General features: G+C 45.5%; 1 protein-coding gene across 4 annotated transcripts in view; it reads right to left on the reverse strand.

Moving 5' to 3' along the window:
* Positions 1–19,731, reverse strand: part of ZMIZ2 (zinc finger MIZ-type containing 2) — a 214,877-nt gene that overhangs the window by 33,382 nt on the left and 161,764 nt on the right. For all 4 annotated transcript variants that reach the window (XM_030201742.1, XM_030201743.1, XM_030201741.1 and 1 more), the window contains 8 exons: positions 13,690–13,770; positions 11,330–11,483; positions 10,673–10,808; positions 9,845–10,055; positions 9,377–9,482; positions 9,116–9,273; positions 8,725–8,792; positions 6,544–6,612 (listed from right to left, as the gene is read on the reverse strand). In XM_030201742.1, coding sequence (XP_030057602.1) covers positions 6,544–6,612; positions 8,725–8,792; positions 9,116–9,273; positions 9,377–9,482; positions 9,845–10,055; positions 10,673–10,808; positions 11,330–11,483; positions 13,690–13,770 — 983 coding nt within the window. The remainder of the gene's footprint in view (positions 1–6,543; positions 6,613–8,724; positions 8,793–9,115; positions 9,274–9,376; positions 9,483–9,844; positions 10,056–10,672; positions 10,809–11,329; positions 11,484–13,689; positions 13,771–19,731) is intronic.

Genomic DNA, 19,731 nt, shown 5'->3' on the forward strand with positions numbered 1-19,731 from the left:
TTTGCGGATGACATACTGATACATATGGAGAGTCCTAGAAGTTCCTTGGCGGCTCTTTTGGAAATCTTTGGCGAGTATGGAGACTTTGCAGGTCTCCAATTGAACTTGGGGAAATCGGAGGCTTTACCTTCCTCAGACCAAGTGAAGGATGAATGAAGAGAGGGTTTCCCTTTGAGGTGGGCATCAGATTCATTTCGTTATTTGGGGATTAATTTAAGCATGGATGTGACAAAACTATACCAGCTTAATGTGGGGAAATTGATCGAAGATACGAAGGAGAAGCTGGAGCGGTGGCGTTTATTGCCAATTTCTCTAATGGGTAGAATTAATTTAATAAAGATGGTTCAGTTTCCAAAGTGGTTATATGTTCTTCAAATATTGCCTATACGCCTTCTTCAGAAAGATTTGAGATTAATTTATAAATGGGTGAGTGCTTTTTGTTGGGCAGGGAAAAAGCCGAGGCTGAGAATGGCACTATTGATAGGTCATTGGAGGCAGGGTGGTCTGGGACTGCCAGATTTGAAGTTATATAACCAAGCTTGTATGCTTCGGCATGTGGGAGATTGGATTGAGGGGACAACTGTTTACACACCATTATATTTAGAACAGGAACATTTTGCGCCTTATCATCTTTATTTTCTGTTGCACTGCAAAAAAAGTCAGTTGCCTGAAGGTATAAAGGGGAGTGTGCTCTTGAATTCATTGAGAGAGGGGTGGAAGGTTTTAGTGAGGCGGTTAGGTGGGGACCCGGAGGTGTCGGATCAGTTGCCTATTAGAGGGAATGGAAGGTTTAGATCAGGTTGGGATAATGTTTGGTTTAAGAAATGGGAGCAAAAAGGGATATATCTTCTGGAGCATGTAATGGGAGCCACAGGTGAGTTGGAACCGTTAGGAACTTGGGAGGAAGAGTCTTCGGAGGGGTGGGGTGCACAGTTTGCCTACGCACAGCTAACACACTACGTAAGGACCTTGGACAGGAATAAGTTGCAATTCAAGTTAGGAGTAGAGCTCAGGTCATTCTTTTCAAAGATTTCTGATAGTGGGTTGTCCATCTCTGGGTTAGTGCAGGCCCTTGTTCAGCTATGCCCTGCTAGAGGGTTTGAGGGGATCAAGGCAAAATGGGAGGAGGATTCCGGGGTGGGGCTAGGTACTTGGGAAGTTTTGCAATCTTTAAAAGGAGTTTATACTTTAACATCTGATATGCGGTTGAGGGAATGTGGGGCTCGGGTGATCCTACGGGCATATATGACTAAGGCGATGTTAGCACATGTGGAAGGGGGCCAAGATTCGCAGTGTTCCAAATGTGGTCATCCTAGACATACATACTATCATGCATTTTGGGCTTGCCAGAAAGTGAGGAGATTTTGGAACCAGGTGGTGCGTTTTTTGGAACGCCTGGTGGACAGATCTCTTCAAGGTTCAATGGAACAATTACTGTTGGATGTGCCTGGAGCATTTCGCAGTTTAAAGGGGCCTGGGCGACTGCTTTGTAGGAAATTATGCTTGGTGGCTCGGAAAACAATTTTACAATACTGGGTGGGGACGGAGACTCCCGCTTTGGGGCATTGGAGGAATCAGATACACCAATTGATGGCATGGGAAGCTCGAGATGCGAAAGGCACTCTAAGACGCAAGAAACAGTTTTTGACAATTTGGGACCCTTATTTGCAAATAATGAGCCCAAGAGGTAGGAGTTTCATTATTAACAATTTGTAAAATTCCTGGGGTAAAGTCCATAAGAGATGAAGGAGGTTAAGTTGCTTACACTCGAGACAATTGTAAGATGATTTGGGAAGGGAGGGAGGGGGGGGGGGAGGGAGAGAGGGGAATTGCTGTTTAGTAAGTCAAGTTATGGGTGGTTAAGGAGTGGGGGGAACAGGGGGAGGGAACAAAGTTTTGTGGAAACACTGTATTTTGGTTCACTGCTGGAGTTCCATGTCCTTGCTGGGGTAGATGGAGGGCATGAAACTTGTTCAATAATAGTGGAAGAGACTGGAGTTTTCAGATGGAGGGGCAGTTACGTGTGTATTAGAACGGTCTGATTAATATTATGTTAAAAGTGAGTCTTGGGGATTCAGTTAACACAGGTTTACAATTAAACGGAGGGGAGGGTGGGGGGAGGGGGGTTGTTTGGGGATAAAAAGTAGAAAATGTTTTGACGTATGTGGACGGATTGATAGTTCTCTGTTGTATTAGGAAGGTTATTCGTTGACATTGTGTATCGATGCTTTATATAATACGTCAATAAAAAGATTTAAACATAAACTGGCAGGGGTCCCCAAGCCCCGCAGCAGAAGCCCACTTCCATCCGAAGCCTGACAGTTAGTGGTGCTTTTCCTGGGCTGCTGCTGCGCTGGCTACTCCCCCCACACATGCTTGTTTTTTGTGAACCTGAGCATGCGCAAGGGAGGCCTGCCCCCCTGCACATGCTCAATTTTTCCGAATGAGTGGGGGGCAGGCCTTCCCTGCACATGCTCAGTTTCACAAAAACTGAGTATGTATGGGGGTGGGGGGGGGGGGGGGGGGGAAGGGGAGCATGGCAGCAGCCAGGAAAGGCTTTGCATAGAAGAAGCCTTCTGCTGGCAGGGCTTGGGGACCCCTGTCAGTCAAAGCAGGAGACAGTGTCTCAATTTTGGGGGGCCTGAACCCAAATTGGGGGGGGCAGGCCTCCAAGGCTCCCCCGAAGCTATGCCACTGCTCCAAATAAATGCTTTTGATAGAAAATTTTAGCTGGAATTTAAGTCTGTAAATTTGGGATATTAAGCTCCTTAGGAATTAGCCTATGGAGTTATGACATCAGCTGTCACGCCAAATGTAGTGCAAAGTCAGCCACTGTAAAAGCACAGTGGTTTTTAGTTTCAGTTTTCATTAGCTGAGGTCCATGTGTGTGGAGGCTATTTTGCTTGGAGGTAAAATACAATCTTTCTTTGTTGGGTGGGGGTTTGGTTTACCTTCCCCAAATTTTGTTTATAAAAACTGGAAGTTTTGATTGTCTTATTGGAAATAGGCCTCTGGTTTTTCTTTTTGTCTATGTGCTTGGGAGTTCTTCCCTTTGGTTTGTATTTGCTGTTTTACTTTTTAATAAAGACTTCCTGTTTAAAAAAATATTATTTAAATTATTATGTTCTGGCTTGGATACTGTGGATTTAGTGGAGAGAAACAGACTGCAAGCTCTGACAGTCCCCAGCAGCCCTCACTGGTTCACATTCACACGACCAAAAGTTTTTGGTTTTGGTTAAAACCAGGTGAGAGTTTCAGTGGCAGTTTCAGTTTCAACTGAAACTTAAAAAAGCAGTTTTGGTCGGCCTCTATCACACCTAAATGTGGACTTATGCTAGAATTCTATAGAGGTAGCTGTGTGCACAACTGCCGTTATAGAATTTGCACTTAGCACACATTATCTTCCAGCCTAACTTTGGGTGATCTATAATTACTTCAGTGGGGCTGTATAACCCCAATCACTACAAAATCTGTGACCTCTCCGCCCCCCTTCCCCGCCCCCATTCCTTCACTTCTGCCCATCTCTTGAGAATCAGTCATGGCACTCTGGGGACAACAGTAATCAGTGTGCACACACTCATCAACTCTGGTTACTGTGCACATGAAAGGGGCAGGGAGATTACACCCAGGGATTTCATGCTTCCACATTCATATTGTACCCCTCTTTCAAAGCAGATGTATAATACTTGCTAGTGCTATCCGATTCGGCCAAAAAGTTTTTGATTTGATTTGATTCACTCATATGAATCGATTTTTCGATTAGATTCGGTTCAGTTCTTTAAAGCTACTATCAATAAATAGAAAATAAAATTCATTTTTCTAATTTTGATGTCTGGTCTTTTAATTTTTGTAATCGTGTCTCTGGTTTCCTCTTTCCTCTGTCTTCTCTTAACTCTTTTGCAAGGTGTCCTGGTCTATTTGGCATTTCTCTGTCCATGTCCATCATTCCCCTCCATGTCCCTGCCCTTATCTTCCTGCCATGTTGAGCATCTCCCCTCTCTGTATCTTTATTCTTGCCCTGTCCAGCAACACCCCTCTGTGTCTCTGTCCCCCTCCCCATGTCAGCATCACATCTCTTTGTCCCTATCCTTCTTCATGTTCAGCTTCTCCCCTTATTCCTTGTGACAGAACAGTGTGTTTTAAGCCTATAGAATTGCCTTTATTGATTGTTGAAGTGCATTTCTCTAGTTTTGCAAGCAGGTGGTGCATGTTATGTTTTAAGCTGTTACAAAAAACTGACCTTTCCTTTCTTTAGTTAACACAGATAAAGGAAATGCCTGTAGTGATGTAACCAGCTTTTTTCAAATGTTGTTGTTCTGGGCTCTGATTGGCCTGGAGTTTGAAATTACCCAGCAGTTGCTGACTGTTGCCCCAGTTTCAGCCCGGGAGAAGAGAGAGAGAAAGCTCTTTGCTGAAGCCCCGTAAAACAGTTAGATTTGATTGCTGGTGAGCAGCTATATGTCCTGATCTCCCCAGGTACTTTCTATGAAGTAAACAAATGTTTAATTAGTGTTATAATTGATCCATATTTCAGTTACCTGTTGTTGTTTGCTGATTGCATATTTTCTGTCTACTGTTCAAGTTCTGAGAATAAACACATTTGTTTGTTCGCCCTGCCTGTCTGGACTGATAAATAATCCTCTGTGTGTTGGGTCTCTGAGTGTTTTCTGGGAACTGTGGAACCACTGGGAGTGTGGCATCCAGTAAACTAGAAATCACTGGGGATAATTTGAGAGCAGCAGACTCGCCCAGAGGTGGTTGTGACCCAGTCGGTGGGAGGAGGGTTCTAATGTAGAGCACAAGCAGCAGGTGCAGACGGACCTGAGCTGTGCTGGGGACAGACCCTTTAAGTGGCCATGGGGTAACCCCAGGTGGATGGCTAGGCATTTTGTGACATTTCTCCTTCCCTTCTTTCCTCCCTCCCCTAGGATCAGCATCTCCCTGCCTTCTCTCGTCTCTTCCCTTTCCCCTTCCATCCAGTGGCTGCCCTCCTTCTCTCCCCTCCTTCCATCCATAGTCTGTTCTCCTTCTTTCTCTTCCTTCCAAAAAGCCTCTGCCCTCTTCCTCCTTACATCTATGCCCTACTCTCCTTTTTTGCCCCCTTTCCATCCAGCCTCTGCCCTCCTTCTCTCCCCCTTCCATCCAGGGTGTATCTTCTTTCTATTTCCCCTTCCATCCATCCTCTGCCCTCCTCTCCCTCCTTCCATCCAGGGTATGTCTTCTTTCTATTACCCCTTCCATCTAGCCTCTGCCCTCCTCCTCTCGCCTTGTACCTATGGTCTGCTCTCCTTCTCTGCCTTTCAATCCAGCCTCTGCCCTTCTTCTCTGTCCCCTTTCCATCCAGCCTCTGCCCTCTCTCCCCCCCCCCTTCCATCCAGCCACCATTCCATCTGTTTCCTCCAATCCTGCGTATGCCTCCTCTGTTCCGCCTCCTATCCTGACATCCATGCTACTGCTGCTCGCTGTTGCTTCTCTAGAGCAGCAGTGGTGGCAAAACAAGTTAAACACTCCATGGGGCCAGACTCTCCATTGGCGTGGCTGCCGGTCCCACCTCCTTGATCTCACTTCCTGTTCCAGGGCAGAGCTGGCAGCCTGCACCAATGCGAACTCAGTCTGACCCCGCAGTGAGTTTACCTTATTTTGTTGTTGGTACTGCTGCTGCTTTAGAGAAGCAGCAGCAACGGCGGCAAGAGGGAGGGAGGCGGGGAAGTCCTGAATCGGGACTCCTGATTTTTTGTGAAAACAAATCAATTTGAGTCATGAACTGGACCGCACCAGTACTTGCATCCTCCTGCTGGCTCACAGGCCCATGGATACAATGTATCCACAACTCTGCTAGCCTTGCAGGTGGTTTAAATTTCACACTGGCATATAATTTCATTTACTCCATCCCAACACTGTCAACTAGCAATTGTAATTAAAGAAAATAAATACAGTTAGAACGAGTTCCACCCCCCCCCCCACAAGGCGCACGCATCCGTAAAACAAACTTCAGGTCATTTACCAACATCCCTGCAAATAACACTATGTATGTGTGTAGAGAAATGGGCCTATGTGCATATCTGCAGTTTTGCCCCCATCATTTTTGATGGGCTCTTACCCTAGTATTAATATAAATCGGTCTGTGTTATGTAAACTTGTAAAATGATAAAGTCATAGACAGGACAGTTATATCTGCTTTTTGTAAAGCAGGATATGAATAGGAGAAGGTGTGTTGATGGGGTGGGGGAAAAGAAGGGGGGAGTCTTCCACATAGTTGGCCGTTCTAATTATAACCCAGCCAGTCTGTCTTGCACCAGGCTTGCAGCTGCTTGGCGTCACTCCTGTCTTTTCTTCTGCACTGTGCTGGCCTCTGGTGGTAAGAGAGTACCATTCCTGTTATGTATTTCCAACACACAATGCTGCTTACAGCTGCTTGTGCTTGAATCCCACATTAACCAGGAACAGAAGACACAAGCAGAGGAGAACACAACGGTAGTTAATAGCCACCGCATGATTTCTGTATGCTAAGGACAGCAATGGCAAGCAAAAGGAGGATCTTACTTTTGGATGTAAATAAGGATTCCCAGCATGTACTGGTCGACCTCCAGCCCTTCCAACAAAGCCGTTTTACTGTGGATGAGACAGACACACAACAAAATACACATCAGCTCTGCTTGTGTCTCACTATTTATTACACCATATATTGGTCCAGGTACTTTCTACTGGTTTAGGCACACAGTACGTGATCAACTACAAAATGAACTGTTATCCCACCCCACTCCCCCACCTCCCCTCCCAACACTGACACAGCCTCGGTTCACATCAGGGAATTCTGCTATGACCTGGTAATAGAGCAACAGCCATACTGGGTCAGTAAAAACTCCCCTAACCTCTTCAGGATAGTGAAGCATGGCTTTTGCTTTTTTACAAGATGCTCTCTCCTGGTCAATGTGGCCTCTCCCAGGGCCAATAAAAGCTCCTCCTAATATCTGTGTCAGTCTGTACTTCACACAAATGCACCTATCTGGGTTTCCTTTCTCTAGCTCAGTTCAATTTACAAAGCTTATCGACATTCTATTCCTAGTGTAGCAGCCTGGAGACTTCAGCAGGGAGGAGTGTTGCCTGAATCCTCAGTGCTTCTACTTTAATCCACCAATAGGATGAAACCCTCTGGCTGACCTCATTTTGGTAACCTTAATATGAACTTTCTGACTTTGCAGAGAGAGCTGGAAAATGCAAGAAGCTTGTAGAACAAAAGGAGTGTCCAGTTTAATCAGCGGGAGGAGGGGGGGGGCTCTGATGGCAGATTCCTCCTCTAACTATAAAACAGAGATTCCCCCTAGAATCCTTGTCTTAAGTTTATATCTCCCACCTCTGGCCATTCCATTAGCTAGAGAGAACCTTCAAGCCAAGCTTTCCAAAGTAGGCCTCAGATATACTGAGTCTTTTACTGTGTTACTCAGCTCAGTACAATACAAAGGCATAAAGAGTGATACTGAAGTACAAGAAACAGAACCTAAAAAGTTGTGAACTTGTGTGTCTATATGAGAGTAGGCCCTTCTGCAGTCCTAATCATAAGGGGAATCTGAGTTACTTTGGGAATTCCAACAAGGCACCCTGTTAACATTTCCCTTGTGATCCAGGAACATCTTAAAGCTGAAGGATTAAAGTATTTATTACCTCTACAGGACTAATGTGTGGTTCCTGATACAGCTAACAGGATCCTAATTAATCACTGCTCGGAGCTCTGATAATCTTGTTAAAGAGAACTGCTCTTCCTATCTGCACCTAGTAGTAGGAACTGTGCTGAGGAGAACTGTGCTTGATTTCTGCCACCCCCAATGGTAAGATATAGGAGTGTAGTAGTAGTAGTAGTAGTAGTAAAGCACTGCTGAAATACAGAAATGAAATACAGGGGTATATACCTTTGCTACAGTTACTGTTCTGTTTGTCACTTATTAATTGCTTTTGTCATAGCTAAAGTTATAACTAACTTTAAAAGACATTAAGTAAATTCTAGTTCAGAACACCATCTTTGGAGCTGAGTGAGTTAATAATGTGTGGAGTTATAAAAGTCTGAACTGCTGACTTTGGCCTTCTAACATAACCTAGCACCAGCCTTGGTCCTGCTAAATCAATATATTTGTTTGTGTATCTGGGTCACACTCTACAAGGCAAACCACTGGCAGAATCCTATGCAGGACACTGGAACCTGGGATTACACTAGTTAGATCCTTCTTAGGGGGAAATTTTGAGATGTACAGGAGCTTAGAAAATGTTGTGGAATGTAGCTGTGATGTGACCACTACCATTCTTTAATCTTGCAGATGGGCCAAGGGATCAGAAAACATATTTCAAAGGTGATCCTGTTCCTCACCATTCTGGCACTCCCTAGCCCTAACCAAGACATGATATCAGGTCCACTGAGGCTGTGTATATGAGACACATATACTCACTGCTCTAATTCATTCATTGATCCTGTTCTGGACAGATTACAGAAGCCAGCGTAACATGAAATCAACAGAAACATAAGGCATTAAGCTAGTATTGCCCCTTAGGCCCATTTGCAGGTTAATGGGCCTTTTACCCCCACCTAAGGTCAAATCATTGAAAGCCCACATACCCAAAGGGCTGCCTCTGCCTCAAGCTAAATCCCATCCCATGCCCAGCTACCCAATCTTCCTATGCGGACGTAACTTCCCCAGCTCCTGATGCCTTACCCTCCCCCCAACCTGGACTCACTTGCACACAGGACACCTCCAGGTTCCACGCTCACAGTTCAACTGAAGGTATGACTCCAGGTCAAAACACTGAAGGGAGAAAGAGAGAGACACTGGCAGGGTTAAACCACCACAGGCAAGCAAGGGGTCAGACTGACCACCAGATCCCCAGTTATGGCCATAGAGATTTCTCCTTCCCCCTCCACCCCACTGACGCTATATTTGGATTTGGTTGAACAAAACTGAACCATCAGAATACTGGACATCCAAAGGTAAAGAAATAATAAACTGTTCTACAGGATGATTTAAAAAGGAGGACAAGCAGCAGATCTACTGCAGCCCTCTTCTTCATCAGGATATCCCTGAAGTGGCGATGCCCCATCTAGCTAGGGTGCTGAGAACCTTATATTGACCTGTATGTGCCGACAGTCATGACCTCGAGCTGGGAGTTGGATTCTTCGGAAGGTAATTGGACACTTCAATGAAACTTTGATAGCTGTCTGCTCCACTCCGTCCTCGCCGTTGGGGCCAGGGGTCCCAGGGATTGTCCCACTGCTGAAATTCCGCTTTACTGAACAGAAAGAGAAAGGAAAACATGTTGCCAGCATCAAACACTGTCACTTTGCTCATCAAAACAGAATATCAGAGGGAATGGGATGAAATAAAGAACCCACTTTTGGTGATGCAGTGCTCTGCTGGAAGGAGCCGCTTCTTTATTAACCCTTGAAGCACTGAGCGAACCGATGGCCTGTGCACCAGCTGCAGTACAAAGAGGTGAGACTGCAAAAGGTAAAGAGAAAATAAAAAGCAAAAGCATTAGACGGGGGGGGGGGGGGGGGGGGGGGGGGAGACAAGAAAAAAGCCATATGGTGCCATTAATGCACAAGTGGAGATTTAGAGTTAGTGCCAATAATTCAGTGTGATCCTTGACAATATAATCTCTCTAGTCTCATCACCCTTGGTGAACTCCCATTATGTACTAGCTTTTGCCACCCTGGGGAAAAGCAGTAGTCATAAAGTTTGGGTCAGAGGCTGCACTGATCCCTCTAGCCCTAGGCCTTTAAATGGAGAATGAAAAGCTCGTCTCTTAGGTATCTTTTAACTTTCTGTGGTACTGCTAGGGGAAACAACATGAGACTCACACAGCAGCAGGCGGTGACTGTGATCTGGATGGTGTTCCTGCCCGGCTGGCACACTTGCTTCAAGTAGAGGGGCTTGTGTGATGTCTTATTGTCCCCACGTTCAATAGTCAATGGCGTGGCATTCACGCTGACCTGCACTGAGGCCGGCCAGTTGGTGTTCATCTGCCGATCTTCATGGTGGTAGCATTTGAACTGGAGCTCCAGGTCTGGCCTGGAGGACACACATAGAGCAAAAGAGGCATGAGATGTGGATATCAGAGGGCATGTTGGGCATGAAGTGAGGCACGAGAGCCAGACACGAAAGGGAGCATGAAGCTCTAGAGATAAAGGAGCAGTGCATGTGAGACTCAAGAGATGACAGGGACAAAGAATGAGAGATACAAGAAATTGGGTTGGAGTGTGAAGAGGCTGCATAGAAGAGAAGGAAGACATGTTAACACATGAAATGAGAGAAGAGACACACACAAAAAGGATGCAATTTTAAGCTAACATTCTTTCTACTCAACAGAAGTTCCAATGAACTTTCAACAGCAGCCAAGAGGCTAACCTGAACACTCATCTGTAACACAACTGTACCATCCAATGCTCTTGTATCACTTTTCTTCTTTTCCACAGAACCCCCCCACCCCCACATTCAGACACATCCCCAGCTGTGAGCAGTACTGTTTCAATTCTATCATTTACTGCTTTCTACCAGGTGTTTCGCCAAAATGGCCACCGTATTTAAGATGTTGAGTACATCACTGTGTCCGCTCCTCCCTTCAAATGAGCCTTGTTGCTCCCTCAAGCTGCAGCCATCCCCAGGACACACAGAGGAGGCGCTCTTACCTCAGCATGAGTGTTTTGTAGACAGAGTCACGCAGCTGAAAGACATGGTTGCTGACTGCCAGGTTGTGTTGCAGACGGAAAGGCTCTAGGACCACTCCATCACGGACAGAGAAGGTCAGACGCAGCTCATCATTTACTACAGTCAGTAAAAAAACACAAGGGGTGTTGTCATTATGGGGCAGAAGGGATGTAAGAGGGAACCAAGTCATTCAACTGACACACAGAGCTCTGGAGTGTACACTGTGCTACTGTTCCACTTTGTATATTATAGTGTTGCACTGCATGTCATACTGTTACAATAAAGCTATCCTGTACACCAGAACATTACTTTCTACATAGTGTTACATTATAACATGCAGTGTAGAACTATCATAGTGTTTCAACTGCTCATTACTAGAGAGAAAATCACTACAGTAATTTAATAGCGAAATAGCAGATAGCATCAAACAGCTGCTTAAAGCATAATTTGAAGTAATTTTATGCCCCTGTAGGTGTGAGCAGTGCCATGGACACAGAGCAAAAAAGTTTCAGCTGTCCATAAAGTTTGTGCTTGACATAATGGCTATTATAAGCTTAGAAAATGCTTTCAGCCGAGCTGAGCTTCCATTTTCTGAAGGGGACCTGGAGAAAGCAGGCAGCAGACAAGAGGGTACTCACCCGCAGTCATATTCGGTTTGATGTCCGGCAAGAAAGGAGACTTCATGTCCTGCCCTGGTGACAGGTATGGTGGCATATTACTTCCTGGAGTCATAGGAGGTGTTGGGTTGCCAGGGAGAGGGGAGCTGGGATACCCAGGTATGGATCTTGTAGGCTATTAAGAAAGCCCATACATTAATTTTTAGTATATCTACAATTTATTACTTAATAATAAGTTAACAAGGTTTCACACAGGTACCTCCCTCACTTCTCAGCTTTGGGTTTTCACCCCTCAATGTCTGGGATCCTCAAAAGGAAGACAAGCCTCTGATTATCCCCAGCCTTAGAATCAGGGTGAACATTTCAACAAAGTTAAGGGTAGCTCCACATGTATGGATCAAAATGCTGGTTACCCACACTGGCCCAGGGAAAGACAGAACACTCTGGAGGTGGTGAAATTTTCTAATTGGTCCTACTGAAAGAAATATTCCCTAGGCTTTATTGGAAATTAACTTTTAGGCCCTCTCTGGTTCCTTCTATGGATACTTCTGTAGAGAAGTCACATGAGCTGATGCTTTGCCATATCTGGCCTTGCAACTCACACAGAGACCAGAAGGGGGTGCTGTATGATTGCAGAAAATTCTGGAAAAGCTCCTTCCTTCCCCTTTCTTATCCATGAAACCCCTTCCAAGTCAGGCCTGCATCCCATTCAAAAGTGCTCAACTGTCTCGAACCAATGCAGAAATTCCAGACAAGTCCTTGCCCACCCGTCTTCTTGTAAAATGTGCCTCTCTCTTTGGTTCAGCTAGTTAGAAAAATGACATGTGATGCAATATGAAAACAAAGTAAAAGATGTTGGCAGAGGAGGAGCATTTGGCCCACCCAGCCTGTCCAGCTGCCCCAGCCTGTGCTGCTCTAAAGCTGTGACCTCTTCCCTGCCCTTATCAATGTCTTATATGCTACAGGAGGTCTGTCAATTCCTCCTGCTCTGCTGGACTTCCAGTTCAATCAAAGTCAACCTAAGGCCACATGAGCCTCAATCACAACTACCCAGGGGCTTTCCCCATTTTTTTCTGTTTCCCCCCTCTTGTTTAGCCTTGCAATTGTGGCAACTGTACTTAGCCAGGAGCAATGGGCTGCAGCTCCTTCATGACCTCTGTACCGGAAAGCTGGGCAGAAGGTGTCACCATTGCATAATGGCTGGTACCCCTGTCATTTCCCAAGGGCTGAGAACAGGTTAATGGTATCCTATTCTGTTTCTAACAATAAGGAGAATACATCTATGATGAAATAATTATTTTTAGGTGCCAAGAAGGTGCCTATCTAGAGCCTATTCTATAAAGGAAAGTAGGCACCTACTTTACTTACAGAACACAACTAAAGATCGTATTGGGCACACCCAATTTCCCCCTTCCTCCCTAAGTTCCCCATTATATCAACCATTTATGAACCCTATGCTAATGCAATAACACCTTGTATTTGTTCATAGCGGAACTGGCGAACGCCATTACGGTACTCTGTAAGCCACATTGAGCCTGCAAATAGGTGGGAAAATGTGGGATACATATGTAACAAATAACTAAAATAAATAAATAAAGTATCAGTGGAGTAGTACAAAAATGCACGTATAATTTAGGTAGGAGTAGAGGAGTGGCCTAGTGGTTAGGGTGGTGGACTGTGGTCCTGGGGGAACTAAGGAACTGAGTTTGATTCCCACTTCAGGCACAGGCAGCTCCTTGGCAAGTCACTTAACCCTCCATTGCCCCAAGTAAGCTGCTTTGAGCCTGCCATGAGTGGGAAAAGCGCGGGATACAAATGTAACAAAAAAATAAAATATACACCAGGCATAATGCTGGTATAAATGTTCATGCCTAGATTGCTAAAAATGCATGCAAATTATAGCATTCTATCATTTTTTTTGTTACATTTGTACCCCGTGCTTTCCCACTCATGGCAGGCTCAATGCGGCTTACATGGGACAATGGAGGGTTAAGTGACCTGCCCAGAGTCACAAGGAGCTGCCTGTGCCTGAAGTGGGAATCGAACTCAGTTCCTCAGTTCCCCAGGACAAAAGTCCACTACCCTAACCATTGCCTCAGTTTACATGTGAAACTGCGAATCCCGCCCACAGCCCACCCATGGACTTCATCCACGTGTATCACTACCTTCAAACTACGTGTCACTGCACTGGGCACCTTCTTAAAGAGCACTGCACAGAGCTGGACTATTGGCATTTACATGCATATGCACATACATCATTTACGAGGGTTCATGGTGCCTAAATTTTGCTACCCTCATTATAGAATTACCTCCATAGTGTGTTGGCTCATGGCATTTTACCCCAGTCATTGCACGCAGTGTACTGTTTCATGGTATCTTACCCCATTCATGCTGGGCTGGCTGAAGTTATTGAAGTTTCCTCCATTGAAATTTGCATTCTGTCCATTGTATTGGTCTGTGGGCTGAGAACAAAAGCACAGAGGACAGTCACAAGACTGAGAAAGCCTGAGCACCCTCCACCTATTACAGATCACAGTGTGTGAGAGGAAGGGAGGGGTCACCTCCTCTCCATTATTTTCACACTGTAGCACCCAATGTTAAGCCATCTACCCTGTGTGGGGAGGGAGGGGGGAGAGATTTGTTTTTTAATTTATAAGCAGCAAAGTTATCCTATGAAGTTATAGGGTGTACTTGTGCAATAAGAAACACTTTTTCACACAGGGTTGAGCAGACAGTACCCTCCTGCATTTCTCTAACATAACCAACATGAGAACACATTGGGTCAGATATTCAGCGCTATTTAACCAGCGCTAATATTCAGCATGAGTTAGGCACTTAATACAATATAGCTGGAGTGGAGGAGTGGCCTAGTGGTTAGAGCACTGGTCTTGCAATCCAGAGGTGGCCGGTTCCAATCCCACTGCTGCTCCTTGTGATCTTGGGCAAGTCACTTAACCCTCCATTGCCTCAGGTACAAACTTAGATTGTGAGCCTTCCTGGGACAGAGAAATATCCAGTGTACCTGAATGTAACTCACCTTGAGCTACTACTGAAAAAGGTGTGAGCAAAATCTAAATAAATAAATAAAAATATCCGTGAATATTCAAGTGTTGGCCAGCTAAGTTTAGCAGGCAAATTGGCCTGTATAAATAGTGAATATTCACAGAGCTGGCAACCCCCCCCCCCCTGTATATTTCACTGGAAACATCCCAGCATTAAGTATCTAGGGTCAGTGCCGTCAGCAGTAGCTAACCATGCTGCCTGTCACCAGCTGAATATCAGGGGACAAATTTGTTACAAGCCACATTTTCATGGTTGTTGCCCAGGTTTCCTCCACTTTGTCAAACTACACAAAACTACCTGCCCATGTCCCCTCAATTGCCAGTCATCACTCTTACTACTTCCCACCCCCACCTCCACTGCTGCTATCCCTCCATTCACACAGCCTCTGCCATCTACCCTTCCCCCACTGCTGCTCACTCTAGCTTATGACCCCCCTCCTCTGCTCACTCACCCCAGGCTGACTGCTGCCTACTCCCTCCTCTCTCCAGCAAAAACTACTCTTATTGTTCTAGAATGGCTGCCACCCCTGTGAGCCTTGTGGGACTGCAGGGTCTTTGCTGCACAGCAAAATGGCAATCTCAGAGGCAGGCCTGGCTCTCACTGTGGAAAGAGAGCCCCTCACAGCAGCCAGCTCTGAGGAAGAAAGATGGCAAAGAGGTGTTAAATAGCTTAGAAGGATAACAGGAAGAACAGGTGAGAGAACAGTGAATGGAAAGGAAAGAGCCAAAAGGGAGAGGGAGGGGGATGAATTGGAGGGAAAGCAATGGAAGTAAAACCTGGACTGGCTTAATCTGTCCTCCTTTTTCTGGAGCCATATGGTAAGCCTAGGTGGAAGAGGGTAGCATGAGGTAGGGAACTACAGCCAAGGCGTGAGGAAGGACTGGAGGAAAGAGACTAGAAGCAATGGGGGAGGGGAAGGGGACCAGAAGATCAGGGCCTGTCTCTTCTGTGTTCATACAGTGCTACCTATATCTTGTTTAGTATTAGCAGCAGAAGAGAAGGGAGGGGAGAAAGGCTGAAAGAAGAGGGTGGGGGTAAGAGAAGAAAAAGAGACAAACAGAATGACAGTAAAGAAAATACAAACAACTACAAAAACTGAGATGATGGAAAATGGAAAAAGAATTTAAAAAATGATCCAGAGATCACTTTGGAGGTTACTTAAAATGTAAATTTTCAAAACAAATTCTGTTTTAGACATCTACTTTTAAATGTCTTCAAACATGCTGTAAAATCCTCTACAGTTGACTATAAAAAGTACTCTGAAAGGGGGGGGGGGGGGCTCACTTATACAAGAACATTTCCTATAGCAACAATTACCTTATATACCTATGTCCTGCACTGCCTTGCCTCGTCCATACCCAAGAACTCCCACTCCTTTTCAAATAGAAATGCCCTCTTATCAAAAACAAGTTTCTGAGTAATGAGTTATCCATGTAAGCCGCATTGAGCCTGCCATGAGTGGGAAAGCGCGGGGTACAAATGTAACAAAAATAAAAATCAGTGCCCCTCCATCCCATTACAATGTTTGTTTGCACAGATTTTGTGTAGCTCAGAGAGGCTGCACACTAACCACATGCTTTATTTTAATGTCCTGCTATGGTCCCCCTTTCTCAGGACAAAGTGACAGGAAGGGATAACATTTGTTCTTTATATGTCCTCACCTGACATGAAAAAGAAGACAACCAATATGTGACAGGCACAAATTCACCATCCTTTCTGTGAAGAGTATATTGCTACCGAGTCTGTCCCCTTTCACCCTCATTCCAGAGTTTCTTTTCAATCAAAAGAGATTCACCTCTTGTGCATTTATGCCATAGATTTATTTAACTGTATCATATCTCCCTTAACCCGCCTTTCTTCCAAGAATACATACAGTACAGTCTCGATTATCTAACCTTTGCTGATCTGACCATCTGGCATACCCAACAGATCCCCCAGTGACATCATGGAGTTTCTCTTTCTGTTTTCCGAATCCAGGACCCTACTTTTTTTTTTCACTTTAAATTTTTTATTGATTTTCATGAGCCATCCAAAGACATTAACAGCATATTGCATATATTGCATACCCATATAAGTACATAACTAACTTAACATTTGCACTTTTACTCTCTCCCACAACACGTGCTTCCCATAAGGTCCACTACATATCCAACTCTTTACTTTGTAACATACAACTATTCAAATCAAATCTCTATCAACTGGCCCTGATCCCGAATATATACCTCCCCTCCCCAACCATTCAGTACCCCCTCCCTACCTTCCCACCCACCCTCCCTGACCCTCAACTCAATTCTTAGAATATTTTCCCCACTCGAAACCAAACCATTCTCTATGAACTAGCCTCCCCACCTTCCTCCTCCCTTCAACACAATTATTCCCACTCCATCCCCTATAGTTCATCCACCATTTGTTGAAGTCTTGTCCATCCCTTTTTACATCTAAGTTCTCCCTCCCTCCTGTAGACCATTAGGCGCTCCATACTCCATAACTGCCTCACTTTAATTTTCCAATCTCCCAAATTCGGGGGGGGGGGGGGGGGGGATCTACTGCTTTTCAGCATCGCGCTATAAGGCATTTGGCTGCCGCCAATCCCCATCTCATCATTTTACTCTCCTCCCAGGACTCCTGGTCATTATGCATACCCAGTAGACACACCCGAGGACTGCACACCAAAGAAACTCTCATTATCCGAGCCAATGCTTTCATCACCTCCTGCCAGAACGGCACCACTCCTGAGCAAGTCCACCAGATATGCATAAAAGTGCCCCCCTGTGCTTTACACCTCCAACACTCATCCATAACTCCCAGGTACATCCTTTTCAATCTCTTCGGCGTGTAATACCACCGCATCAGTACCTTGTAGGCATTCTCTTGTACCAACACACAGACCGATGCTTTTTGAACTTCCCCACATATGCCCTCCCATTCCTGCTCACTAAATTGACAATGCAAAACCTTCTCCCACGCCCCTTGAAATGGGTAAGGTTCGGGATCATCACCTCGAAAATATTGATATATCACTGAGATAGGCTTTGGGACTTTCCCCAACAGTAACCACAAATTTTCTAGACTTTCCCTATCTTGTATATTCTCCCTCCTACACCCGGATGTAACCACAAAATGTTTTAATTGCATGTAAGCAAAACTATCTCCCTCAGATAGCCCATAACGGGCACTCAGCTCCCCAAAACTCCACATCCGACTCCCATGCAGCACATCCCTAAAGCACACCAATCCCTTCCTTTCCCATCTTGCAAATGTAGCATTTTCTCTACCTGCTCTAAACCTAGGCTCACAACAAAGTTAAGCCAAGGAGGACACCCCTTCCCTCCTCCCCCAACATCTCTGCACTACTCCCCATATTCCTAACAAATGTCTAAGATATGGGCTACAGTCCCCTAGTAGTCCCCTCCCCCCTGCCTCAGTGGTCCACAAAAATGAACTCAATGATCTCTGCGGCGAATATGACCGTTCCACCTGAACAGCAGGTTTCTCTACTCCCCTCTCCCAATCCAAAATTAAACTAAGTTGTGCTGCCAGATAGTACCACTCCAAGTTTGGTACCGCACTTCCCCCCCTTACCACATCTCCCCATAGAACTCATTTTGCCAAACGCGGCCTTCTGTTCCCCCATATGAATTTCATTATAGACCTCTGCAATTTATTAATAAGTGGTCCCGGAACCACTATAAGCAATGATTGAAATAAAAATAAACGGGGCAACACATTCATCTTGATCACTGCCATCCGCCCCCATCACGACAACCACAAGCCTTTCCATCTTATATCATTCCTAATCTGCTCAGAAATGCGGCCGTAGTTAAGCATGAATAGCCTATTTAAGTTCCTGGGTATCTGTATCCCAAGGTAACGGATTTGGTGTGGCGCCCATTTAAACTCACACCTTTCTCTCACCTCTCGCACCTCCTCCTCACTCAAGGATATACCCACAATTCACTTTTGTCCATATTCACCCGCAAGCCCGCATATTTCCCAAACTCCCCAAAAATCCCCTGAATCACTGCGAGGGTCCTCCCTGGGTCTTCCACATATATCAACATATCATCTGCAAATAAAGCAATACGATGCTCCCTTCCCCCAATCCTAATCCCCCGCACCCCTGGATGACCGCGGATCAATTCCGCCAATGGCTCTATGTACAAAGCAAAAAGGAGCGGTGAAAGTGGACATCCCTGTCTGGTCCCTCTACCTATAGTGAAGAAAGGAGAATAACTCCCATTAATGTTTATACAAGCTCTCGGCCTCTTGTACAAAGCTTCCAGCCAAATACTAAAATTTCCCCCTAGCCCCATTCTTTCCAACACTGCCCTCATGAACCTCCAATTTACCCTATCAAAGGCCTTTTCCGCGTCCATGGCCAGTAGGGCTATTCCCGGTCTGGAGCTTTGAGCCTCCCACACTAGGTGAAGCGTTCTTCTAATATTATCCCCCACTTGTTTCCCTGGAATAAATCCCGATTGATCCGTATCAACTTGGGCAACAGCCTACCCAGTCTATTGCCAATATCTTAGCTAAAATGTTTACATCCACATTCAGCAGGGAAATGGGTCTGTAAGACCCACACATAGTTGGATCTTTACCTGGCTTAGGCAAGACCGTCACCCCCGCCTCTAACGTTGATCTCAGGAGTTCCCACTCCTCCAGTACTCCATTTCCCACCCTAAGCAATAAGGGGCTAAGTAAACTCTCAAAGTATTTGTAGAACCAGGCTGTAAAACCATCCAACCCAGGGGCTTTACCATTAGGCAGCTTTTTAATAACACCTTGCAGCTCTCCCAATCTGATTGGTTCCCCCATCCTTTGACTGTCTGCCTCACTCAATTTATGAAATAGAATCTGATCCAGATATCTTGCCAAACTCTCCTTCGACTCCCCCTCTGTAGCTGCATATAATTCTTGGTAATATTTTAAGAAGCACCCTTCAATGTCCGAATCTGCATATACCCACCCTCCCCTCTTATCCTTTGTGTTCTGTATCAAGGAACTCCCCCTCCTAGCTCTGAGGCAACGGGCCAACATAGCAGTTGATTTATTCGCAAACTCAAAATACTGCTGTTTATGAGTCTCATTCTCATATATTCAACCTCTGCCATCTGGACCTGATCTAACTCCCCCCTGACTCTCTTAAGCTCAGCCCATAACCGGGGGGGGGGGGGGGGGGGGGGGGGGGGAAATTTCTTTGGTGTGCCTTCTCCAACCTGTTCAGGCTCATACGCAGATTCAGCAACCACTGACCCCTTTCTCTTTTCTTCTGGGCTCCCCACTTAATCAAGACCCCTCGCACCACTGCCTTCAATGCATCCCACAACACCCCGTAGCCTACCTCTCCTGTATCATTA

The sequence above is a fragment of the Microcaecilia unicolor genome, chromosome 4, assembly GCF_901765095.1.
Source record: "Microcaecilia unicolor chromosome 4, aMicUni1.1, whole genome shotgun sequence".
Classification (NCBI taxonomy): domain Eukaryota; kingdom Metazoa; phylum Chordata; class Amphibia; order Gymnophiona; family Siphonopidae; genus Microcaecilia; species Microcaecilia unicolor.